At 39.8% G+C, this 25,625-nt stretch overlaps 1 protein-coding gene, 1 non-coding gene and 1 pseudogene across 3 annotated transcripts in view; 1 reads left to right on the forward strand and 2 right to left on the reverse strand.

Annotated features, from left to right (window-relative positions):
- Nucleotides 1–23,055, forward strand: part of HSPA4 (heat shock protein family A (Hsp70) member 4) — a 71,152-nt gene extending 48,097 nt beyond the window's left edge. For both annotated transcript variants that reach the window (XM_088023261.1, XM_028103517.2), the window contains 12 exons: nucleotides 7,701–7,777; nucleotides 9,094–9,245; nucleotides 10,220–10,326; nucleotides 10,766–10,899; nucleotides 11,876–12,057; nucleotides 13,295–13,381; nucleotides 14,824–14,976; nucleotides 15,881–16,006; nucleotides 16,891–16,998; nucleotides 19,317–19,436; nucleotides 20,469–20,630; nucleotides 20,847–23,055. In XM_088023261.1, coding sequence (XP_087879387.1) covers nucleotides 7,701–7,777; nucleotides 9,094–9,245; nucleotides 10,220–10,326; nucleotides 10,766–10,899; nucleotides 11,876–12,057; nucleotides 13,295–13,381; nucleotides 14,824–14,976; nucleotides 15,881–16,006; nucleotides 16,891–16,998; nucleotides 19,317–19,436; nucleotides 20,469–20,630; nucleotides 20,847–21,050 — 1,612 coding nt within the window. In that variant the 3' untranslated portion in view covers nucleotides 21,051–23,055. The remainder of the gene's footprint in view (nucleotides 1–7,700; nucleotides 7,778–9,093; nucleotides 9,246–10,219; nucleotides 10,327–10,765; nucleotides 10,900–11,875; nucleotides 12,058–13,294; nucleotides 13,382–14,823; nucleotides 14,977–15,880; nucleotides 16,007–16,890; nucleotides 16,999–19,316; nucleotides 19,437–20,468; nucleotides 20,631–20,846) is intronic.
- Nucleotides 17,404–17,714, reverse strand: LOC148164307 (large ribosomal subunit protein uL16-like; annotated as a pseudogene).
- Nucleotides 17,766–17,896, reverse strand: LOC114209651 (small nucleolar RNA SNORA70). The gene has a single exon (XR_003609381.1). It is a non-coding gene; the product is annotated as a small nucleolar RNA SNORA70 (small nucleolar RNA).
- Nucleotides 23,056–25,625: the final 2,570 nt, after the last annotated feature.

The following is a 25,625-nucleotide window of genomic DNA, read 5'->3' on the forward strand; positions in this document are numbered from 1 at the left end:
TGCTTTAGTGCTGAATAGTATTGAATTTGATTGAGTTGTTGATTCAGAAATTGGTGTTCTTGGGTAGTTCAGGGTCACTTGTGGGCAATAGCTCTCTTTGTACAGTGCTGTAGGAATTCTGGGTAATTGAAATTTCATGGCTATCCTCAGAAACACCCAGAATGTTACTGTTGTCTGTTGGGTTGCTTGGATGATGAGAGTGATAAGTTCTTTAGGATGTGAACTCTACTGGTAAAAATTTAGGCCCAATTGATGACTTGTTTGGGGAAGTATGGCCTCAGTTACCTTCAAAAAATTGAGATGGAATTGGAATTATATTAATGTGCCTAGTAACCACATTTGTAGTCCTCTTTCCTCTCCACTTGAAAGTGAGCATTTTCATTCTTATTAAGCAGGAGTTGTGTGTGTATTTGTTAGGGAGACTGGGGGTAGGCGAGTACCAGTGTGTCCCTCAGAAATTGTTAGTGGAATGTTTTGTGATAATCAGAACCAAGTAGACACTTGTAAGTAGTTTGTACTTTTTAAAAATTGAAAACGTGTGTGCTCTTTTTTTAAAAACAGTTGTGCTTTGTGTACATTGAGTGCAAAGCTGTCATATCCTGTGCTCTAGTTTACAGTCTTCATATAGTCTATAATGGTCACCAGCACTCTTTTTTTTTAACTAATGAAACTGGATTTTTCTGACATTGAAGCCTTTTTTCTAATTAACTTTTGAGGTAAAATTCACATATCATTTTATTTATATTTTTATTATTATTTTTAGAAGATTTTTTTACTTATTTGAGAGAGAGAGAAAGAGAGAGAGATGGCCAGAGAGAGCATGAGCAGGGGAGAGGGAGAAGCAGGATCCCTACTGGGCAGGGGACCCCCATGGGGGACTCGATCCCAGGACGCTGGGATCATGACCCGAGCTGAAGGCGGATGCTTTAACCAACTGAGCCACCCAGGTGCTCTCACATACCATTTTAAAGTGAAAGACTGGCATTTTTAGTACATTCACATTGTTGTGCAGTGACCACCTCCATCTAGTGAAAAAATGTTTTCATCACTCCAAAATAAAACTTCATAACCATTAAGCAGTTCTCTTGCATCTTGGACCTGGCAACCACTACTTTTTTTTTTTTTTACCTCTATGAATTTACCTATTCTGGATGTTTCATATAAATGGCATTATAACTATGTGTTTTGCTTCATTTGTGTCTGACCTCTTCAACATAAGGTTTTCTAGGTTCATTCACATTGTAGCACGTATTAGTACTTTTTTGCTTTTTATGGCAAATAATCTGTATGGATAACGTCACCTTTTTTTTTTTTTTTTTTATCCTTTCATCAACTGATGGACCTTTAGGTGGTTTCTACCTCTTAGCTATCATGAATAGTGCTTCTATGACTATTCATGAATAAGTCTTGTTTTGACCATTTTGTTTTCAGTTCTTGGGTAAATGTAGGAGTGGAATTGCTGAGTCGTATGCTAATTCTGTGTTTAGTTTTTTGAGGACTTGCCAATTTATTTTCCTCAGCATTTGCTTTTTTTTTTTTTTTAAGATTTTATTTATTTGACAGAGACACAGTGAGAGAGGGAACACAAGCAGGGGGAGTGGGAGAGGGAGAAGCAGGCCTCCCGCAGAGCAGTGATCCCGATGTGGGGCTCGATCCCAGGACCCTGGGATCGTGACCCGAGCCGAAGGCAGACGCCTAACGACTGAGCTACCCAGGCGCCCCTGTTTTCCTCAGCATTTGAACCATTTTACATTCTTACCAGCAAAGTATAAGGGTTTCAATTTCACCACATCCTTGCTGAGGCTTGTTATTTACTAGTGCTTTATGTTAATGTGTCTTCATCATTTTGTTGGAAGGATATTCTTCTGATAGACTTTTTAAAAAATGGCACATGTGAACCCTGTACTGTTCTTGCATGTTGATGATCATTTTCCACATTTATACCTGGTTGGATAGAACATAACCTTAGCTTGTATTCTTTCCTTGATTATCTTATTTATTTCTTTAAGGATTTTATTCTTAAGTAATCTCTATACCCAATGTGGGCCTCAGACTTTTACAACCTTGAGATCAAGGGTTGCATAACTTAAAACCCTGAGATCAAGAGTTGCGTGCTCCCCTGACTGAGCCAGCTGGGTGCCCCTTTCCTTGATTATCTTAAATGGAGTAATAATTAATAATACTCTTTTGGCATATAGCATTGCTGTCTAATTATGACAGTGTACTTTTTCAGTTTTATTTCTTTTTGCTAGATGCCCCTATATATATATATATTCTTTTTTTTTTTTTTCCTTGAAAGTCTAATTTACCAGAGTAATAGGGTTTTGTTGCTGGTTGCTTTTGTTCAGTTTTCCCCAGGTATGCAGTGTGTGTTTTCGGTATGTAGTTTCACAGCTATTTAAATACCAAGGAAGTTTTCTTGAATTACATCGTTCAGTACTTGTTCTGTTCTTGTACCTTGATTTTATTCTTTCAAAAATCTTATGTAAGTATGTTGGATCTTTTCTTGACTATGGTCTATATTTGTCATTTTCTTTCCATTCATCCCTTTATGCCACTATTTGGGGTGTTTGTCCTTGTGTCATTTCTAGGTTATTTTTCATTTCTGATACTCTTTTATTCTTAGTTTTTGTAATTCTGTTCTTTCATTTCTGAATCATTTTTTTAATTGAGATACAATTCATATACCATAAAATGTGTCAAACTTTAAAGTGTACAATTCAGTGGTGGTTTCAGTATATTTACAAGGTTGTGCAACAAGGACCATGATCTAATTTTGGAATGTGTTCATCAGGCCAAAAAGAAACCTCATATATCCATTAGCAGTCCTCCATTTCTCCCACACTAACCCTAAGCAATTATCAATCTACTTTTTGTCTCAGTGAATTTGTCCAGTCTCATTTTTTGTTTGTTTTTTATTTAATTTATTTAAGATTTTATTTATTTGAGAGAGAGGGGACAAGCGGGGGGAGGGGCAGAGGGAGAGGTAGAAGCAGACTCATGCTGAGCAAGGAGCCCAATGTGGGGCTCCATCCCAGGACCCTAGGATCATGACTGGAGTCTGAAGGCAGCGACTTAACCAACTGAGCCACCGCAGTGCCCTTTTTTTTTTTTAAAGTAAACTCCACTGTGGGGCTCAACCTTAGGACCTTAGGATCAAGAGTCACATGCTGTACTGACTGAGCCAGCTAGGGGCCCCTGCTTAGTCTCATTTTTATGTGAAATCTATAATCCTGAACTTTTAAAAAAATTTTTTAATTTTTTAATTTTAATTTTTTTTATTAAAAGATTTTATTTATTGGACAGAGAGAGACAGGTAGAGAAGGAACACAAGCAGGGGGAGCGGGAGAGGGAGAAGCAGGCTCCCCGCCGAGCAGGGAGCCCGATGCCTATGTGGGATTCAATCCCAGGACCCAGAGATCATGACCTGAGCCAAAGGCAGACGCTTAACGACTGAGCCACCCACGTGCCCCTCCTGAACTTTTTTTTGAAAAAGATTTACTTACGAGAGAGCCTGCCAGAGAGTGTCATTGCGGAGAGAGGCAGAGGGAGAAGGAGAGAATCTTTAAGCAGACTCCCTGCAGAGCTTAGAGCTGCTGCGGGTCTGCTTCTCACGACCCTGAGATCATGACCTGAACTAAAACCAAGAGTCAGACCATCAACTGACTGAGGCACCTAGGCATCCCCCTCCCCCCCATTTTTTTTAGTATTTTGAACTTTTAGACTGGAGTGTGCTAAGAGTTTTTCTGAATTCACTGCTCAATAGTGCCCTCTTTTGTTTTTATGAAGTATTTTAAAAATATGGCTTCTTAACTTTCTGTTTTCCCTTATTCTATCTTCCTTTGTCTCCAGTGTTGTTCTCTTTGGTTTGGATTTTATCAGCAGTTTTTCCTCATCGTGGCCCTTTTTTCTTGAAGGAAACTTAACTTGGTTACTATAGAGAGTTTATTGGTTCCTATTCAGCATGGTTCTTAATGTACTGTATCGAGAACCTTTTTTTTTTTTAAAGATTTATTTATTTTGAGAGAGAGAGAGAGAGTACATGAGATGGGGGAGGGTTAGAGGGAGAAGCAGGCTCCCCGCCGAGCAGGGAGTCCGATGTGGGACTCGATCCCGGGACTCCAGGATCATGACCTGAGCCAAAGGCAGTCGCTTAACCAACTGAGCCACCCAGGCGCCCTTGAGAACCTTTTTTATGTTCTCTTGTTCTGGAGTGTGCCAACCTCTCCTGACTTCATCTGCTGTTTTCAAATTGGCCTGCTGACTTTTGGTTATTTTTTCAGGTCCATTATATGTCCTGTTGTTTTCCTCTGTTTCCTTTTGCACAGATACTCATGCTTTGTAGGAATTATATAATTATTGGTGGTTTTTCTTTACCCACTTGTATTTTGGCATTTGTGGGGGATACTGTATTACCTCTTTTTGTTAATGGGGTTTTGGTTTTGCTATCCTAGTTGCTCTCTGTATTTATTTGACAGGATATGAAGAGATTAAAAAACTCTACTGTTTGTAACCAGAATATATAGAGAAGATTACAATCGAATAATAAAATGACAGTGCAGTTAAAAAATGGGCAAAGGATCTGAATAGATACTTCTTTAAAGTAGATACAGAAATGGTCAGTTAGGGGTATGAGAAGATGCTCAACATCATTAGCCGTTGGGGAAATGCAAATCAAAACCACAGTGACACACAGTTCACACCCACCAGGATTACTGTTGTCAGAAGCCTTGAAGACGATGTGGAGAAATACTTATACAGTGCTGGTGGCAGTCTAAAATGGTGTAGCCATTTTGTAAACAGTTTAGCAGTTGCTTAAAATAGGTTACACCTAGAGTTACCGTATGATTCAGCAGTTCCATTCCTTGGTATACATTCAAGAGTAATAAAACATGTGCACATAAAAATTCATACATGAATGGTCATAGCAGCACTATTCCTAATAGCCAAAAAATGGAAACAACACCAATGTCCATTAACTACCAAAATGGATGAGCAAAATGTGGTATGTCCATACAATGGAATATTATTTGGCAATTAAAAAAATGTGGTAAAAATACATGCTTATAACTTGGAAGAACCTTGACAACTTTATGCTGGGTCAAAGAAGCCAGTTGCAAAGGACTACATTTTGTATAATTCTCATATGGAATGTCCAGCATGAGTGGGTGCCTAGGGCTGAGGGGTAGGTGAGGGGGTCAGGGGAATAGTGGTTAATGGTGACAGAAGTGTTTTAAAATTGATTGTGATGATGGTTGCACAGCTCTGAATATACTAAAAGCCATTTAATTATACATTTTAAATAGGTGAATTTTATAGCTGTGGGAATTAGTTTTCCAAACAAATTTTAAAAAAACAAAAAGCCTTTACTACTGCTGTTGCCATCTTTCAAGACTCCTCTCCAGGAGTCTCTCCATTTTTTTATGATGGACATTTTCAAATATGCAGCAAAACAAAGAATTTTATAGTGAACATCCCTGTCCTGCCACTTGGATTCTATTTATAACATTAACTGTACCTATTCATCTATCCATCCTATCTACCTACCAGTTCTGTTTTTTGATGCACCTCAAACTAAATTGCAGACATCCATCTGTATACTCCCCAAATACCAAAGTATGCATTTTTTTTTTAAGTTTTTATTTATTTATTTGACAGAGAGAGATGGAACACAAGCAGGGGGAGCGGGAGGGGGAGAAGCAGGCTTCCCCCTGTGCAAGGAGCCTGACGCGGGGCTCGATCCCAGGACCCTGGGATCATGACCTGACCCGAAGACAGATGCTCAATGACTGAGCCACCCAGGCGTCCCCCAAAGTATACATATTAATCAGAATTCACTATTTTATAGTTTTTGTTTTATTTTTATATAATGACATACTCAAGTTTGAAGTGTTCCTTTGCTGAGTTTTGACAGTGGACTAATACCTTTCTCAGGAGACAGTGCATCATCTCTGGAAATGTTTCCCTGGGCCTTCATCCTCAGGGACTTTTCATTTTAAGGGGTCGGAGATGAAAATTGCCTGTTCCAGGACTGCTTAGAAATGTAGCCATCCAGTGTGTAGTCTTGTGTAAGGCTTGTTTTGCTCAGTGTAAAATTTGACATTCATTGAGTTGTTGTATCTGTCATTTGTTCCTTCTTGTGTGTTGTTGACTAGTGTGCCATTGTAGGTGTATTTTATCCTCTTGAAGAACACTAGCTTTTTCCAGTTTATTTTTGCTGTTAGGGAAAAAAACTTTTAAACTCTCACCAACATGTAAGAGTTTTAGTTTTATATTCTCACCAATATTGGTATAAGTGGTCTTAAATTTTTGCCATTTGTGTGTGTTTATTTTGTACCTCAGAGATAGAATTCATAAAAACCACACTTCTGAAGTGTCTGGTCAGTGCTTTTTAGTACATTCACAAAATTGGGCAACCATACCCACAACCCAGTTATAGAATATTTCCATCATCTCATAAAAAAACACCCTGAATGAGTTATCAAGGTATAAAAAGACTCGGAGGAACCCTAAATGCAAAATTGTAAGCAAAAGAAGCCAGTCTGAAAAAGTTACATACTGTTTGATTTCAACTGTATGACATTTTGGAAAAGGCAGAACGATGGAGGCTGTGGAAACATCAGTAGTTGGCAGGGGTTCAGGGGGAGAGAGGGATGAATAGGTGGAGCATAGGATTTTTAGGGCAGTGAAACTATTCCATCTGATACCATCAAGCTGGATACTTATCATTATACATTTGTCAAAACCCGTAGAGCCCTAATTTATACTGTCATGTGTTAGTATTGGCTCATCACCTGTTAGAAATGTGATCACAGTCATGTAAGATGTTAATAGGGGAACTGGGGGAGGACGGTAGGTGAGGGGTGTGTGGGGATTCTCTGTACATTCTGTTTATTTTTCTGTAAACCTAAAACTGATATAAAAAAGTGTATTAAAGAAGAAAAAAATTGTACCCATGAGCTGTCTTTCATCATCTGTTCTTCCTACTCCAGTCCTAGGGAGTCATTAATCTATTTTCTGTGTCTTGGGATTTACCTATTCTGAACATTTCATATAAATGGAGTCATATAATACGTGTTCTTTTTTGATTGGCTGCTTTCAGCTCGCATAATTTTTTAAAAGTGTATCCATGTTTTAACATCGGTCTCTCTTACTGTATTCGTTCCTTTTTATTCCTGAATGTTACTTGATAGGAATTAGGTTTTTTTCCCACTTTTTTGGCTGTTGTAAGTAATGCTGTTGTGAAGAACATTTATGTGCAAGTTTTTGTGTGGACGTATGTTTTCAGTTCTTTTGGTTATATACCTAGAGTGGAATTGCTGGGTCATATGGTAATGCTATGTTTAACACTTTGAAAGACTGCCAAATTCTTTTTTTTTTTAAAGATTTTTATTTATTTGTTTATTTGAAAGAGAGGAAATGAGAGAGGGGAGGATCAGAGGGAGAAACAGGCTTGATAACGCGGGACTCCAGGATCATGACCTGAGCCGAAGGCAGTCGCTTAACCAACTGAGCCACACAGGTGCCCCGAACTGCCAAATTCTTTTCCAGAATGGCCACACCATTTTATATTCTTACCAGGAATGAATTTCTCTACATTTTTGCCAATACTTGTTAATATCTGCCTTTTTGATTATAGCCATTCCCCCCCCCCCATAAAAGTGGAATGTGATTTAAACTTATTGCTGTTTTTTTCATAGGGCCAAATTTCTGGAGATGTGCGATGATCTCTTAGCTAGAGTGGAGCCACCACTTCGTAGTGTTTTGGAACAAGCCAGTAAGTATTAATGTGAATTGTTTGTATAATCATGGCTCTTTGGAAAATGTTGTTTATTACTTTTTTTTTAAGTTACACAAATTTTCATCGTGTATACCACTACTTCATTGCTGTAGTGAGCTGCTTTTTATGTCTGTCTTTCCTTTGGAGCACCCCCCCTCCTGCTCCCACCTCTTTTGATAATGGTGTCCAGGGAAATCTAATACTTTCTCAAGAAAGCTAATTCAGACTCAGATGGATATACACATCCCATTTATTTCATAGTGGTAAAAATTGTCTTTTGCATTGTTGCTTTGTAGTACTTGTATAGGCTTTTCTGTCTGAATCTTTTGCTGACTGAGAAATACAGCCAAGGGAGGATGTGATAACCACATAGTTATTTTAACAGGATGCTTTAATTTTATCTCTAGCTAAAAGTAGATATTTGATGTAGTAATGTATCACTAATTTTCCTAAAACCTTCAGCATACTTTCACCTGGAGTCCACTGTTGTGTTGGTTGCTAAGTATTTCAGAGTGTTGAGATGTACTGTCATCTTGACAAAGGTCAGCTCTTAAATCAGAGTGATTAGGCAAACTGGCATGTTCTTTCCATACTGGGATAGCCCATTTCTTTAAATAGCCCTTCTCAACATACCGTCAGTATTTGTGGCATAAAATGTGACCATGAAACCAGGTGGTGTTAGTATTTTATGACTGACAGAAGAGCTTTGGTGTGCACCTTTCTTACTTATGTCAGGAGGAGGCTGTACCTGTGTTAATAATCTGTACAAAGCCTATGCTCTGGGTGGAGTGCTGATGGGGCTAGGTGTGCTTCGAATACTTTTTTCTTTCATGTCAGGGGTAACTCAGTATTTCAAGGCCCTCTAATTTTTTTTGTGGCTAGCTTAACTATTGATGTTTTAACAATTTTTTACGTGGGCCTGTTTCAGAGATTATGGGGTCTCTACGATGTAGGGGATTTAGTATTCATGGCCCTGTCCTCTTAAGTCCCAATATTGTGCCACACTGCCCCTGGCATTAGAACATATACCTACTTGTTTTCAGATGCCGCAGCTGTGTGTGTGTGTGTGTGTGTGTGTGTGTGTGTGTGTGTGTGTGTGTGTGTGTGTGTGTGTGTGTGTGTGTGGTGGTGGTGGTGGTGGTGGTGGTGGTGGTGGTGGTGGTGGTGAGGGGGTGAAGGAGTGGCAGGGTTTTGTTATGAATCTAAGTTATTTTGTTATGTTAAGATGTTATATTGCTCTCTTAATTTCATTGTGAAGTACTAATTTAAAGGTTGTTTTCATCTCAGTGTCTTTTCTAATCATTTTAAAATAGAGTTAAAGAAAGAAGATATTTATGCAGTGGAGATAGTTGGTGGCGCGACGCGAATCCCTGCAGTGAAAGAGAAGATCAGCAAATTTTTTGGTAAAGAGCTTAGTACAACACTAAATGCTGATGAAGCTGTCACTCGAGGCTGTGCATTGCAGGTGAGCTTTCTTTCACAGGTAGCCATCCATTTATAGGTCATTGTGCCAAGACGGCATTGGTTTTCTATATCCAGCTAATCTGAGGATAGCTTAGGATGATCTCTAGGTGTAAGATTCTGAAATTTTAGTTTTCCAATGAATATCAAAGGTGGTGTTGATAAATGGAATTGTACTCTATAATCTATAACATGGAATAAGCTGAATTAATGTAATAAAAACATAGGTAAGCCTGAAATACTACTAGAATTTGGTACATTATCTCTTGTCTGTATATGAAGTAGCATTGTACATACATTAAGTAAAGGTTTGAGTTCACGGAAAAATGAAAAGTGATGGCTAGATAATAGTTAATCTGAAAGTTTTTCTTAAAATTTTTTATTGTTATGTTAATCACCATACATTACATCATTAGTTTTTGATGCAGTGTTCCATGATTCATTGTTTGTTCATAACACCCAGTGCTCCATGCAGAATGTGCCCTCTTTAATACCCATCACCAGGCTAACCCATCCCCCTACCCTCCTCCCCTCTAGAACCCTCAGTTTGTTTTTCAGAGTCCATTGTCTCTCATGGTTCGTCTCCCCCTCTGACTTACTCCCCTCATTCTTCCTCTCCTGTTATCTTCTTCTTTTTCTTTTTTCTTAAAATATGTTGCGTTATTTGTTTCAGAAGTACAGATCTGTGATTCAACAGTCTTGCACAATTCACAGCGCTCACCCTAGCACATACCCTCCCCAATGTCTTATCACCCAGCCACCCCATCCCTCCCACCCCCAACCACTCCAGTAACACTCAGTTTGTTTCCTGAATCTGAAAGTTTTTAAAACCAGTTACTCACACGTCGTTAAATTATTAATGTAAACACTTAAAAACTGTTGATGGTGGTTTTTTGAAGTCATTATTTATAGGTCTGATAACAACAGTTCATAATGTCTGTACTTGTCATATGGTATTTTTAAAAATTATTATTCTAGTGTGCAATCTTATCGCCTGCCTTCAAAGTCAGAGAATTTTCTATAACTGATGTAGTACCATATCCCATATCTCTGAGATGGAATTCTCCAGCTGAAGAAGGGTCAAGGTAATAACATTTATTCATTATTTTTATACTTACAGTTAACTTAGTGTTAAGTCTGAGTAAAATATTGCCCTCCATTTCAACTTCTGCAGATCTGTAACATTACAGTGCATGAAGCAAAGTGATGCCTTATTTTAGTCTTGAGAATAAATTTGTGTCCTTACTTAGTTTACTATAATTGATCCTGCTGAAATAATTGGTGCTTTTGATGTACTTAATTCAAATATATTTATAGTCCTTAAAACTGATTTTATATATATCTATAGATATATATGTAAGTTTCTTTTTCCTTGGAACCTCTTATATCCTGGAAATGATGCCAGATGAAAGAGCATGAGAAGAGTAACTAGAGCCACGCAATAATTACAGATGTAGAATAAATTGGTAAAAGTGTTCAGGAATATCTTAAATTTGTGTGTTTTTGTCTTTTTCCTCCATCTAGTGACTGTGAAGTCTTTACAAAAAATCATTCTGCTCCTTTCTCTAAAGTACTCACATTTTATAGAAAGGAACCTTTCACTCTTGAGGCCTATTATACTTCCCTGCAGGATTTGCCCTATCCAGATCCTGCTATAGGTAAGTAGAATTGGGAACTTAAAAAAAAGAAAAATTATGTACTTGGGAGAACTGGGAGCTAGCAAGTATAATCTGAAATTTGGTATTGTAAATCCCACGCAGAAAACCTCTTCCAGGCTTGTGACCACTTCACTACTAGCAGGATGGTTACTGTTTAATTGGATTTCTATTGTGTGGGCAGTATTTCTTGGTTAATGCACATAGTGGGTATACCTTGTGCATAATGTGATAATACGTAGATACTAAAAAGGAGTTAAACTCAATTTTCACCCTAACACAGAGTTATAAGATGTACACAGAAAATCATTGGAAAACAGTTATGTCGTTATCCTAGGTTATGGAGCCATGTTGGCTAGAGTCTTCACAGACCCTCAAAAATTCTTATAATCTGGAAATTACACTAGGTGAGAGAGAAACTAGAATTACATGATCATTACAGACTTAGAATACATGAGTAAAGTATTAGAAGTATTAGGAATATCCTGAATGGCACTTAGAAGCTGTGGGAAAGTTAACCTACTCTGTTTTCTTCATTTGTAAAACAGGAATAAGAATGAGAATTCATATTTTGTAAATTAAAAAACATAAGTAAAACTCTGGTGTAGTAATTGACTCTTGATGTATGGCAATTTCTTGATAAATGACAGAAGCAGTATGGAATCACTAGGGTTTTTTCAGTAGAGGAGAAGTGACATCGGTTTAGGAACTTCCCTGGCAGTGGCATATAAAGATGAATTGGAATAAGGGACCAGAGGTAAGAAAATGTTTGGAGGGTTAGGAGATGTGTGAGTTCTTAATTGGGACAAGGTACTGAGAGTTTGACTGTTTATGAGAGAAGAAGGAGAAATCTAATGACTTAGTAAAATTAGTTGACCTGTCACTGAGAAATGGGCATAACCTGGCCGTATGGGCATATATTCATGTTTGAATTCGTCCTCTCAGGTTATGTGTTCTCTTTTGTTTCATATGTCCCTAGCTCAGTTTTTAGTTCAGAAAGTCACTCCTCAATCTGATGGCTCCAGTTCAAAAGTGAAAGTCAAGGTTCGAGTAAACGTCCATGGCATCTTCAGTGTGTCCAGTGCATCTCTAGTGGAAGTGCTCAAGTTTGAGGAAAATGAGGAACCGATGGAAACAGATCAGAATGCAAAGGAGGAAGAGGTAATCTGGACATTTTAGACCATTTTAGGCCATTTATGATGGTGTACTGGTGACTTGTCTAGAAATTCTAACAGATTGACTGGGTTGGGAGGAACCTTGTGACAGCTGCTGAGAGTGGGTTTGCATTGTGTCCCCTTATCCTAGCATGGGGGAACTAGCAGAAGGTCTTTATGCAGTCTTTCTTACAGAAATGGAATATAGTTTGGCTTCTCTCTTCAGACCATGTACTTCTCAAGTTGAGTTGTTTTTGATTCTCATTACTGAAGAATGCTTTGAGTCTTGGTTATTTTCATAAGTTGATTTTACAGTCATTTATTGGAGTCATGCCCTGGTCTCATCCTTATTGTGCATCAAAATCAAGCCTTATGAAACTACAAATGTTTGAGTCTCCAGAGGTCTTAGTGAGTTGGTCTGGGTTAAGACCCCGGTATCACTTTTAGAAGCCTGTGAGGTCATTCTTCTGAGCTGCAGACATTGCAAGCCGGTGATTCAGATCTCCACAAACTTTTCCCTTCTTTGTCATTATTGTCAGGCTTTGTTCCTTTTTTTTGGATTTATTTATTCAAGGGAAGTGCGTGTGTATGCATGCGAGTTGGGGGAAGAGCAGGAGAGAATCTTCAGGTAGGCTCCCTACTGAGTGGGGAGCCTGCCATGGGGTTCAACCAACCATGACCCATGAGATAACCTGAGCTGAAACCAAGAGTTGGAAGCTCAACTGGCTGAGCCACCCAGGCGCCCCCAGGCTTTGTTCTTTTAACAGAATTTTCAAGGTGTTCACCTCCCCTAATGCACACAATGGTTGTACTTGCAAGGATGAAAAGACTAATTTAAGAACTGCTTGAAAATGTTGAGACTTTTGAGAGAAATTTACTCAGGAGGAAGCGTGGAGAAACTCCTGCTCTCTTCAGAAATATGTGTTAAATGTTGCCACCCTCCTTTAAGATGAGTACTGCTGTGGTTTACAAAGCATTTCCACAGCCACCCTTGTTTACATACGGGTAGGGTAGGGCAAGTGTTCACTCCATTGTACAGATTTATTAACTGAGATCCAGAGAGGAAAACTTGCATATTAATAGGTAACATATGTGTTATAGCTGGAATTTGAGTCCAGGCGTTCTGATGGCTGGTAATTGATCAGGAATTCCATACCATGGGATTTTGCCAGTATGTCATGAAGGTTGCTTAGTCTTCCATTAGTATTTCCTAGCTTCGGGATTCGATGTGACCTGTTTTTCAGAAGATGCAAGTAGACCAGGAGGAACCACATGCTGAAGAGCAGCAGCAAATGCCAGCAGAAAATAAGGCAGAGTCGGAAGAAATGGAGGTATAATTGTGTTTTAGAATAGGATTTGTAATGTCTGAACACATATATGAGATGCTGTATCTTACAAGGTAGTTACACAGTTGACCCTTGAACAGTGTGCATGTTAGGGGTCCTGACCCTTATGCAGTAAAAAAAAAATCTGCATATAACTTGACTCCCCAAAAACTTCACTAGTTATTAAGTTGACCAGAATAACACAAATAGTTGATTAGTTCCTATTCTGTATGTTACATTTATTAAATACTGTATTCTTACTGTAAGGTAAGTTAGAGAAAATATGTTATTAAGAAAATTATAAAGCAGAGAAAATACATTTACAGTATTGTACTGTTATTTATCAAAACTCTATATACATGGACTTCGGCAGTTCAAACCTGTTTTTTTATTTTTTGTTTTTTTTAAAGATTTTATTTATTTGACAGAGAGAGAGACACAGAGAGGGAACACAAGCAGAGGGAGTGGGAGAGGGAGAAGCTGGCTTCCCGCCGAGCAGGGAGTCCGATGCGGGGCTCGATCCCAGGACCCTGGCATCACGAACTGAGCCAAAGGCAGACACTTAACATACTGAGCCACCCAGGTGCCCCAAAGATAGTGTTTTAAATAATAAAATATTTACATGTATTTTGTAAATAGTATATTTATCCCAAGTATTTATTTAAATGAATATGTAACATTTTTGAATCCTTTACAATCCTGTTTTTAATTCTAACTTCCAAGTTTTCATGTTTAAGTTTGGTGTCAGTATTGAAAGCATGTTTTCTTTCAAATTATGACATTGCAATATATAGTTCCACTTTGTGAGGTATTTCTGATTGTGGCATTTAAAAAAGTTTGGCAGAGCCCGTAGATGGCTTCAGTCTGTTACTCATTTTCACATCAGTTAATAAAGTTTAATTACTTCCATTTAATTATGCAAATACTTATAAAAAAGAAAATATAATGGGGAGAGGAAAAAGAAAGGCCTTTTCCAGGGTGGAAAACCCTTCATGTTGTATGACTGGGGGCAGCAGAGTGAGAGAGAAGTACTTCCTCGATGTGTATGTGGGGAGATGGCGAGGAGAAAGGAGAGCTGCTTCTCCCACCACATCCTTTGGGGCTGTGGGACATTTCAGGGGGGTGGTTGCTACTTAGGCTTCTTCATTGAGGTGGCTTGAGAACTGGTGCCTTTCCTAGTATGAAGTGCCCATTCAACAACAACTCCCCATTGCCCCACTTTCCCTCCCCCCAGCCTCTGGCACCCACTGTTACTTTTTCTTTGGATTTGAGTACTCATATAATACTTATGTTTTTAACTTTCTAGATATTATAAGTAGTCATCCCAGGTTATTTATATCATTAGAAAACAAACTAATAAAAAACCAAAAAGAGCTCTTGAAACATGACCCATTTGGAAGTTTAAGATAGTCTGTGTGTTTGTTAATGATGATTTCTTGTTATTTCAGACCTCTCAAGCTGGATCAAAAGACAAAAAGATGGACCAACCACCTCAAGCCAAGAAGGCAAAAGTGAAGACCAGTACCGTGGACCTGCCAATTGAGAATCAGCTGTTGTGGCAGATAGACAGAGAGATGCTCAACTTGTACATTGAAAATGAGGTGGTTATTTCAGATCTCTTAGAACAAGAAGCTAATAGATTAATGTGGCCATAGTGTTAAAACTCTCTGTCTAGTGACCTTTTATGCATGTTCAGTTGTTTGGAGTTTAGGGGAGTAATTTTAGAGTTTTGGGTACTTCAAGGGCAAATCCCATGTCATATCAAAATTCTTTTATAGTTTTATGTGTCTATAGCTAGAAGCTCTGTTAAGACATCTTTGACATTATGTCTTTGGTTTAGGGTGGTATCATTCATGTTTGGGTTCGTGTGTGTTTGTTCACTTGGGTGCTTGGGATGTTTGAGGTGCTGGGTCATGGACGTTGATCAGTAGGGGAAATCAAAGCATTCATGGTAGTGCTGTTTTGTGTATTTAGTTCCTTCCCCTGTTGTTAGTCAGTGTTGAATTCCTGTTACTGTGAGTGATGTAAGGTTTGGCACCCTGGTGCACAAAGTACTGAATTAATTGTTGTCTTTGAAGTTTTTTTTTTTTATCATGTGTCCCTTGGATCTTAGATTTGTTTTACAGAACTGTAACATTTATACTGTGTGAATCATTTGATTTTCTTGTTATCGTATAGTAATCCTACAGCAGAGTATACCACCTTGTGACAACATGGAGCTAATAGTTTCTTAAAGTTCTCGTCTTAAGTTCTTTTCCTTATTTTGCTTTTGAGTTTCTAAATCTTGATACTTCTATTACTGTTTTTTTCTAAGCACACTCACAGAACTCAGAGTTCATCTTCATAATTTACTGGGGACAATGCTTCCACTTCTCCTTTCTTGGATGATTTGCAGAACTAAGAGGATTTGGGGAAGAAGGATTCTCCACTTTTATAATTACAGGACTTAGTATTTAAGAGGATATTGTCTCAGTTGTCTGAATTTCTCATTTACACTGTTCTCAGGGTAAGATGATCATGCAGGATAAACTGGAGAAGGAGAGGAATGATGCCAAGAATGCAGTGGAAGAATATGTGTACGAGATGAGAGACAAGCTTAGTGGGGAATACGAGAAGTTTGTGAGTGAAGATGTAAGTATGTGCCTACCTACTAGGTGTCTTCTGGGAGCAGCCTTAAATGTGGTAGGCACATTTCTGGCATCCGTAGGTACACAGTCAAATGATTAAAAATGGGCTTTTTTGGGGAAAAGTTTTGTGTTTCTTTTAGTGCAGTGTTTCCCAAAGTCTTGTCTTTGTGAATCATTTTTTTTTTTTTTTTAATGCATCACTTTTTGATATATTTGCATGCTTTTGTTTACCTGGTATTTTTCTGTAAGTCAGCCCACCCTTCTCTCATGTTTCTGTATTTTAATTCACTTTTTTAAAAAATTGTATAATTGACAACATTAGTTTCAGGAGTACAACACAATGATATTTGTATATATTATGAAATAATCACATAAGTCTAATTATCTGTCACTGCACAGTTATAAAAATTATTTTTTTAAGAGCTACTTATTATTAGCAGCTGTTAAACAATACAGTATTTGTTATATAGCTTACATTTTTTTAAGATTTTTTTTTTTTAAAGATTTTATTTATTTATTTGACAGAGACAGCGAGAGCAGGAACACAAGCAGGGGGAGTGGGAGAGAGGGAGAAGCAGGCTTCCCGCTTTAACTGACTGATCACCCAAGCCCCCCCAGCTTACATATTTTTAAATGTAGTTTTTATTTCTGAAATTTTCAAATAACCAAATATCCCAAATTTTAAACCTATCCCCTGCAACAGAGAGAAGTAAAACTGTCTGTAGCTATCAAGCAAGTGACATTGCTGTTCTTGTCTGTGTCCCTTGTCTGTCCCATCCCCTCCCTATTTTAAAGCAAATTCAGATACTGCAGCCTTTGCCTATTGACTTCGCTGGGCAACGAGCTGATTTTTGACTGACCTAATCATAATATTTTCTTCATATTTAGGATCGTAACAGTTTTACCTTGAAACTAGAAGATACTGAAAATTGGTTATATGAGGATGGAGAAGACCAGCCAAAGCAAGTTTATGTCGATAAATTGGCAGAATTAAAAGTAAGTGATTCTTGGGGTGCCTGGCTGGCTCGGTTGGTGGAGCACGTGACTCTTGATGTTACATTCGTGAGTTCAAGCCTCATGTTGGGCCTAGAGCTTACTTAAATAAAGCAGGAGGATGGAAAGCATTTCCTTTTGACTGTAAAAAAAAAAAAATGATTCTTGAAAGCAGAAGTGTTCTGAAACCTAAACCCATGCTGTAATTTCCAAGGATTTCTCTCAGAATTGGGAGGAATTTTCATATCAAGTAATGAAGACAGGCTGAAAGTGATTGAAAAACTATACCCTTTATCACTTACTGTCATTTTCTTGTTTTTAGAACCTTACAGTAACAAAATTCTTTTTTTGGACAGGAAGTAGGATTTATTGATGGGCATGAATAGGGAGGGGGCAGTGCCGAGGTTCTCATGAGTGCAGAGCCCGCCATTTGTCCAGGGGGCCACGATTAGGCATGTATTTGACCCCACAGCCATCTGGGATAAGCTGCTTTTCAGCTACCATGTCTTCAAATTCATCTGCATTAAACTTAGTAAAGCCCACTTCTTGGAGATGTGGATCTTCTGGCAGCCAGGGAACTTGAACTTGGCCCTGCATAGGGCCTCAGTCACATGCTCCTTGTTCTGCAGCTTGGTACGGATGGACATGATGACTTGGCCCATGTGGACCTTGGCTACTGTGCCCTGGGGCTTTCCAAAAGCACTCCGCATACCTGTCTGCAGCCTAGATTGGAGATAGCATGAAGTCAGACCTCAATGTCCACTGGAAAGGGATGTCTCCAAGGTCCCTTAAGGCAACCCATACAATCAACAGGCTGCATGCATTACCAGGGAGGCTCCTGTTTGTAGCCATGGCGCAAAATTATTTTTCTGAAAATTGTTTGGACTTAAAATGTTTTCCTGAAGGAGGTGGCATTCTGGGTGTGGTGGTTGAAAGAATAGAAAGATGTTGACCTGTCCTGAAGGCACCTGTAGTGCAGTTGAGGCAGGGTTGTTCATACAGTTTTGATTTTTGGTAAAGCAAAGTATCTGTTTTGTATTTAAAGAATCTGGTCATTAAACCTTAGGGTTAAAAGTACAAAAAAATGAGGGTGCCAAAATAGCTCAGTTGGGAGAGTGTTATGCTGAAGATCTAAAGGTCCCTGGTTCATTCCTGGTACACTGAGTGTTTTAGTGCACGTCCAGCGTCATGCCTTTCCTCTGAGTTAAGGACTGTAAATGAATGAAGTGATTGTATTTGAATAAAACTTTATTAAAAAAATAAAAAAATGATCCAAGGTTGAGGCCATTGTTTGCAAAAGGATGCAAATGCACGGGAAGAACTTTTCACATTTCTGTGGGTTACTTACCTTTCTTGTCAAACTGGGCCATTGTGATTAACCTCTGAATGGAATTGCTCAAGGACAGTGCCTGCAGTTTTCCTCTCATTATGGAAGGATAACAAGAGCTTCCAGTGAGACCTCTCCGATGGAGTCTTTTGCTTTACTTTTTATTATGGGAGATGTCAAACAATAGCTTTAATGGTTGTCAGCTTATGGCCAGTTTTGTTCCGTTTCTGCTCCCTCCTACTCCCATTTATTTGAAGGAAGTCCCTCATGTTATATTTATTCTGAAAATACTGCAGTATGTATTTAAAAGAAAATACAACTTTAAGCTATACTATTATCACATTTTTAAAAATTCCTTAATATCATGTTTAATGTCACCATGTATTCAGTTTTCAAGTTCTAATTGTTTTATAAATTAGTTTTTAGTTTGTTTGACTCTGAATACCCCTAAGGACCATATATTTTATGCATTGTCTCTTAAATCTGTGTAGTTCTTCCATCATTTCTGCCCCCTTTCTCATTTATTTAAAAAGATCAGATGTCCTAGGTCAGATTTTCACCCAGTCTGGATTTTCCTGGTTTTCATTTCTGTGCTATTATTTCTAATTCACTTCTTTGTTATTTATCACCATCGGATAAGTTGATGGTTAGAACTAGAGGCTTCATCAGATTTCATTTTCAAAAAAATTTTTTGGCAGGTATGCTTCTAATTAAGGAAGGTGTATCACTATCAGGAGGCACCTCCTTTTGGGTTGTCTCCCCACTCTGTTTTGAGAATTAGGACTCCAGTGACAAGTTGAAGTGGCTCCACATGGAATGGTATAGAGGTATATTGTCATATCTAGCCTAAGGATGGATTTCAGTGGAATGGGGAGCGATACTGAGCTTTTCACATCAAGCACACGGAGATGAAACGTACTTTAATCCGTGGTAGATCTCAGTAATTGTAGAAACGATACACTCTGATAGTTTAAACATTCTTTCTTATGTTAAGAATCTAGGTCAACCTATTAAGATGCGATTCCAGGAATCTGAAGAAAGACCAAAATTATTTGAAGAACTAGGGAAACAAATCCAACAGTATATGAAAGTAATCAGCTCTTTCAAAAACAAGGTATCTGTTTTTCTTATCCTACTGTTACTTTGGTAAAGTTTTGAGGCATTTATATAGCGATTTTTTGCTTTTTTTAAACTATTGTTTAATATTAAATACTTCTTTTTGGATGTTAGTGTAGTGGGTATAATATTTTATAGAATCTTAGTAAGAACTATTCTTTAATAGGTAGCATTTGGAAGTGAGCAATATTCGATTTCCTTTTCTTGCTGTCAGATGCTTCATCAGTGACTTAACCTGCTCTATCCTGGTCTTTCTGAGAACCATTAGGCATATGGTTTGGTTTATTATGCAGATGTAGGACTGTCTGAACAGTAAACTACTTAACAATTTTTTGAGCACTTGTGATATACATTCCGTAAATACATTATTTCATTAAATCCTTAGGAGTACCCTAATGAGGTAGGTGGTCATGTCAGTAATAGTTAGAGGTAACTTCTAACTTCCTTAAGCCTCAGTGTCCTTAAGTAACACCCAAGGTTACTATTGAGAAGTGGGGTTTGGCCTGAGGTCTGACTCCACAAATTTTGGGTTCTTAACCACTCCACTCTACTCTAGGTTCTTGATGGATAGTCATTGTAAGAAACTTCTGAGTGATAAATTTGGCTTGTTTAATTTTGAAAAAATTTTGTTTCTAAAAGGTCTCCTTTAAAAAATTGTATTCAGTATTGTTTTGGTTCCTAAGTAGCATGCCTAAACCTCTGCTCTCCCATCTTAATGACCTGTAATGTCATGTTTGTGAAATTACCTTCATAAGATTGTCAGGCATGTGCTTTTTATCCATTGAAGTCTTTAAATTGCTAGCCTTATGTATGTTTTTGGCCCTTAAGTCTATTTCCTGAGTGTTTTAAAAACTGGGGTTACTTTTTCTTCATTGAATTTTTTTAAGGAATTGAATATCCATTTGGATGGTGAGGCTGAATGTGCTTCATTTTTAGAAAGACTATGTTTTTGAAAGACGGCAAACAACTAGATATTTGGGTGGGGAGAGTATCATCCTTTGACACTTGCCTGGTTGTCTCCTGGTTGCAGGAGGACCAGTATGACCATTTGGACGCTGCTGACGTGATGAAGGTGGAAAAAAGCACAAATGAGGCCATGGAGTGGATGAATAACAAACTGAATCTTCAGAACAAGCAGAGTCTGACTATGGATCCAGTTGTCAAGGCAAAAGAGATTGAAGCTAAAATTAAGGTAATTTATGGCTTTGAATATTTAATAGTCTTTCCTTGTCAACCCTGTTATTTATTATTAATGGTCCTTAAAGTGACACTTAGGAGGGAACTTCATTAGTGCATCTTAGTTTCTGGCTTCTGGTTGGGAGGGGGTAGACTTGGGTTTAAGTTGAGAACATCATGTAAAATTTACTATTTTTAAGAACCCACAGTTTTCTCTCCTCTGCTGTTCTAGGAGCTGATGAGTATCTGTAGCCCTATAGTTTCAAAGCCCAAACCCAAAGTGGAACCTCCAAAAGAGGAGCAAAAAAATGCAGAGCAGAATGGACCAGTGGATGGACAAGGAGACAGCCCAGGCCCTCAGGCTGCCGAGCAGGGTACAGACACAGCGGTGCCTTCGGATTCAGACAAGAAGCTTCCTGAAATGGACATTGATTGATTCCAACAATTGTTTATATTAAAACAGACTATTATAAAGCTTTAAGTTGTCAACTTTGTTCTAAATATCAACTAGAGCAATCAAATACTGGAGATTTCTTAGTCAGTTTTTAGGGGATTTCGTGGGAGGGGATATAGGTAATGTATGGAGCATTTTGACTTCTAAATAGTTAGATACAGAAATTAAGTGCATTGTATCTTTTTCATAATGGTACTATTTAGAAGCCCAGTTAGTCTTACTTACCGAGCTTCTGCTTCACTCCTTTTATGTTTAATCATGCTTACACAAGGATAAGTTTGTTTTGGAAAGCTGAGCTATAAGCAAAGGCTCTAACTAGCTGTCAAGCAGACTTTTCATTGTGACCTATGTGGCAGGAACTCTGGAAATTGTGCTTCAAAAATGTGTTGTGGAGATTGCCACGAAGGCTCCCCACCTGGTGTGGGGATGGGGCTGGGGTCCCTGCTTTCTGGGGACTAGAGCATGGCATGGCCTGGATGAACATGGCAGAACATGAGGGGCGTGCACTGAGTTCCTTCATGCTGCACTTCCACTCCACTTAGACTCCCGCCCCTCCCTGCCCCCTGCTCCGGGGAAGGAGCTCCTCTTACAAATGCCCGAGTGCTGCTCTTGGGAAAATAGACCCCTTCACCTGCAGTGAGTTGGCAACTGAGGATTTTGGACCTGGAAGCTCTTCCTGAGAAAGTGTGTTTCTGAAAATGCATTCACAGATACCCCAAACATCAAGTCTAAATAATTTTCTTTTTGCAAAGTTAGAATTAGATAGATGTATTGTTGGATGTAGGCATGGTAAATTGAGCTGAGGAACTGATTCTTGTTAATTATGGTGTAAAGACTTGTATCCTGGCGTGCTCATTCAGGTGAGAGATGTTCTGTGTAAATTTGAGGTATAGCTTGAAGTCCTAAGACAAGAGTTAAAAGTTCTTTTTAGCTCATTCACAATTAATTGTATGTTGTGTTAATATCTGCCATGAACCTGCCAATTTATGTGTTAAACAGCTGACAGATCATACAAAAGAAAAAAACACCAAACCCTAAGATACACTGGACTGTACTGGATGAGTCTGAAATTAGTGTTAAAGAAGCTTGGTGTCTGACTTGAGCAACACCGCATTCTTACTGTGTGGCCAATGTCAGATGCACCAAAGCATTCCCTGTGACTGCCTTTTATGGCAGTGTTGATAGGAGGGAAGCATTTTGGAAACTCCAAGGGAAGCCTGTATTAGAGGCCATAGCTGGTACCTGCCTTAGAAACTTACAAGCTTTGTTGGTTACATTTTGGATCTTTGTAATAATTGTTATCTATGTAACAGAGTACCTCTCTTAATTTTGGCCTATGTTAGAAATAACATGATCTTTGCTTACTTAGAATAAGTTTCTGTCCATCTCTGCACTAAAAAATTTTAGAGTGTTGCCAAGTTCTGAAGTGCTATAGAGAAACCCTGCTTAGAGGAGGAAGGTGGAAGTGTATTTGTGTTGGTGTGTAAGCTCGCATGGAAGCCTTGTAGCACCAGGACTTGGCCCTGTCCTTAGGCTGTCTATCCTCTGCCTGTCAGCTTTGAGTTCCAGCTGGCCTGCAGTGAGGCCAGTAGCTACTTTGGTGTGCTGGCTGCAGGATTAAGCCAATTCTTATGCAACTGACTCAGTCGGCAATGGCCATTTCTTCTAAGAAAACTTTTTGTGTGGGGGAGGGTGTGGATGTTGGGATGGGGGTGAAATTGAAGTTAAAAGTTTAAACTAGAAATAAGATGATGTGGTCTGCTTGCTCTCTGTTTAGACAGCCTTTAAGACCAATTGGATTTACTTGGAGGCCAGGCCAGAGAGTGTGATAATTGATGACTTGTTTGCAGACAAGAATTTATCCAGGTTGCATTATCCAAATTGGTTTGTTAAAGTTCCAGGTCACGTTCTTACACTAAGAGAAACATTAAATAAACAGACAAGTTTAGGAAAAATTAATAAAAGAAACCTGTCTTACACTCAGGAATGGTTTCCTTAATTTTTCTGAAAAGGAAGGGTGTGTGTGTGTGTGTGTGTGTGTGTGCGCGCGCGCGCGTGCATTCAACAAAATCTCCAGAGGTAGGAGTCCTCTTAACTAAATTCCACTTGTTAACAGGTGGCAAGAAGTTGCCCTTTTTCTGTACTCAAAATTCTCCCACGTTGAATGTTGGCCCCTTCTCTGGCATGTAGGAATCCATCTCTTGTGTTGTCTGTCCTTTTGAGGGTTTTGACAACGCAGAAGGTGGTTATGGCCCTATTGAGGACCAGTGCCAGGATTGATGCCTGCTCCTTAAGAATGCCATGGCCTGGAGTATGCTAGTAACACTTGGCCACCACTGGATGTGTGGTTGTGTGTGTATGTGTGTTGGTGTGAACGTGGGGTAGTAAGGAGTGTTGAAGTGGGTCAAATCCATCAGAAGAGACCTAACTATAAGGCCTGGGGCCTACATGGGGAGGGGTGTAGGGCCTTAATCCCTAGAGTCCTGCCACTTAACAGTCCCAGTGCTTTGTGTTAGGAGGGGCTGACCTGCCAGGGCCTACCAGTAGGGCTTGTGTCAGCCGCCTTCAACGAATGTATCTGCGGCAAGGTTGGCATACTCTTGGGTTTCTGACCTTGGGGAAGGAGTGGGATGTGGTACATTCAGTGGGAAGCCTGGGACCAGCTAGCGGTCATCCAGGGCAACGGGGGTGTTGGGATCATGTGGAAGGAGAGTAACAGCCCTACTTACTGAGGAGAGGAGCCGGCACCCTGCATGTCACTGAGGAAGAAGGTGTTGGGGGTGAAGCCCAGGCTGGTGTGAAGGTTTTGCAATGTGGCAGCTTCAGCCTGATGGGAAGAGTTTCAGAGCTCGGTGGGGTTGGTAAGGATTCACGGAGAGGCGTTAGACTAGTGGCCTTTGAGTTTTTTTTTTTTTCCCCCAAGCATCCGAAGTGTTTTTTTCTAGAGCTGTTGGTGGAAGTGGAGGGGCTGAGACATTTGGGCTCTGGTGTGGAGCCCTGGGGGCTACAGACCTTTCAGCCTGAGAGTGACAAGTGTTTTAGGGATGCCCATGTGATGTGTGTAGAATGAGTTGGGCCTGGGAGAAGTTGGAGAGGTAGCAGGATGTTAAAAATAATCCACGTTTGAGGGGATGAGCCAAACAAAGGGGGAAATGGTAGGTCCTGGTACTGAAGGAACAGGAAAGATTTGAAAATAACTGCTGGGCGCTGGGGTGGCTCAGTCGGTTAAGCGTCTGCTGCTCAGGTTGTGATCTCAGGGTCCTGGGATCAAGCTCCAGGGAGCCCGCTTCTGCCTGCCACTTCTGCTTGTGCTTGCGCTCTTTCTCTGTCAAATAAATCTTAAAAAGAAAACTTTGCTGCTCGAAGCTGGGCATGTAGTTAAGCTGTGGCATAATGACACGGCCATGCAATGCAGGCTTCCAGGGCTCCATGAGGTTTGGTTGATCTGGCTCTTGATATGCTTCTGTGCACTTGATGTATTTCAATCATTTTTTTAAAAGTGGCTTTAACAGCAAGAATATTGTATTTTTACGTGAGAAAGGTAGGTTAAGAACAATACGCACACAGCTTCCCATGTTTGGAAGGAACATGGACTCTGCATAAAAACGAAAACCAGATGGGTGTTTCAGAATGAAGTGGTTTCCTTCCAAGGCAGAATTGTGGGTGACTGCTGTTTGTCCATGTTTGCTTGTTGATATTTTCTAAGATTTCCGTAATAAGCATTTTGGAATTTTGTAATGTTGTAAAAGTTTTTTAAAAGAATGGTCCCCAGGTTTTGCACGTGGAGCAGCAGACGTGGGAGGAGTAGACCCTCAAGTCTAGGGGTCCGTGGACAAGCCAGTGTGAGGCTGGTGTGAGTCCGGCGAGGGAAGGATTAGGAAGTCATTCAGGATGGAGTTGAGAGATCCCAAAGCTACAGTGGTTGTGGAAGGAAGCTGGGGGTTGGGGTGTCTTCCTGGTTTAGGGGCTGAAGGCTTGAGTTGGGATGTGTCAGGAAGAGCAAGTGTGGGAGCTCTGGAGGAAAGGAGCTGCTGGAGAGGAGTGATCATGTGTGAAGCAGGTTAGGGAGCAGGGGAGTTTAGGAAGGGATAGGTGGCAGTGGCTGGGGGGGTGCCCTCAGAGTGTGGGAGCCGGGCCTCAGAGGCTCAGTGAAGCTGCAGGGGGAGCTTCTTGGTCAAGAAGCGTGGCCCAGTTGGAATGACAGATCAGCTTGGGGAGAAGGGAGATTGGGCAGCAACCTGGGTCCAAGGTTCTGTGTGCAAATGGGGCTTCTTCCCACCACTTACCTGTGGCCCATGCTGCCTTGGAGTTGGCAGTGCATTCCTTCCCTGGGTGCTTCTCCCTTGCGTCTGGCTGGAGCAGCTGGGGACATGACCCTCAGTGCCCCTGTCCTCTGTGAGCTGGATACCGCTGTTTGGAGTAGCTGTCGTAGGTGGAGAAATGAAGGAGGCGACTTCTTCAGGCCAGGAGGCGGAACTGACACACGGCCATGCTGTGGTAGGAGCAACACTTCAGGAGAAGAGAGGATAGAGTAAGTTTTTGAGGGTTCAGGGAAGG

The sequence above is a fragment of the Eumetopias jubatus genome, unplaced genomic scaffold (assembly GCF_037043125.1).
Source record: "Eumetopias jubatus isolate StellerSeaLion01/CBP00866 unplaced genomic scaffold, mEumJub1_p1.0 scaffold_5, whole genome shotgun sequence".
NCBI classification, from domain to species: Eukaryota; Metazoa; Chordata; class Mammalia; order Carnivora; family Otariidae; genus Eumetopias; species Eumetopias jubatus.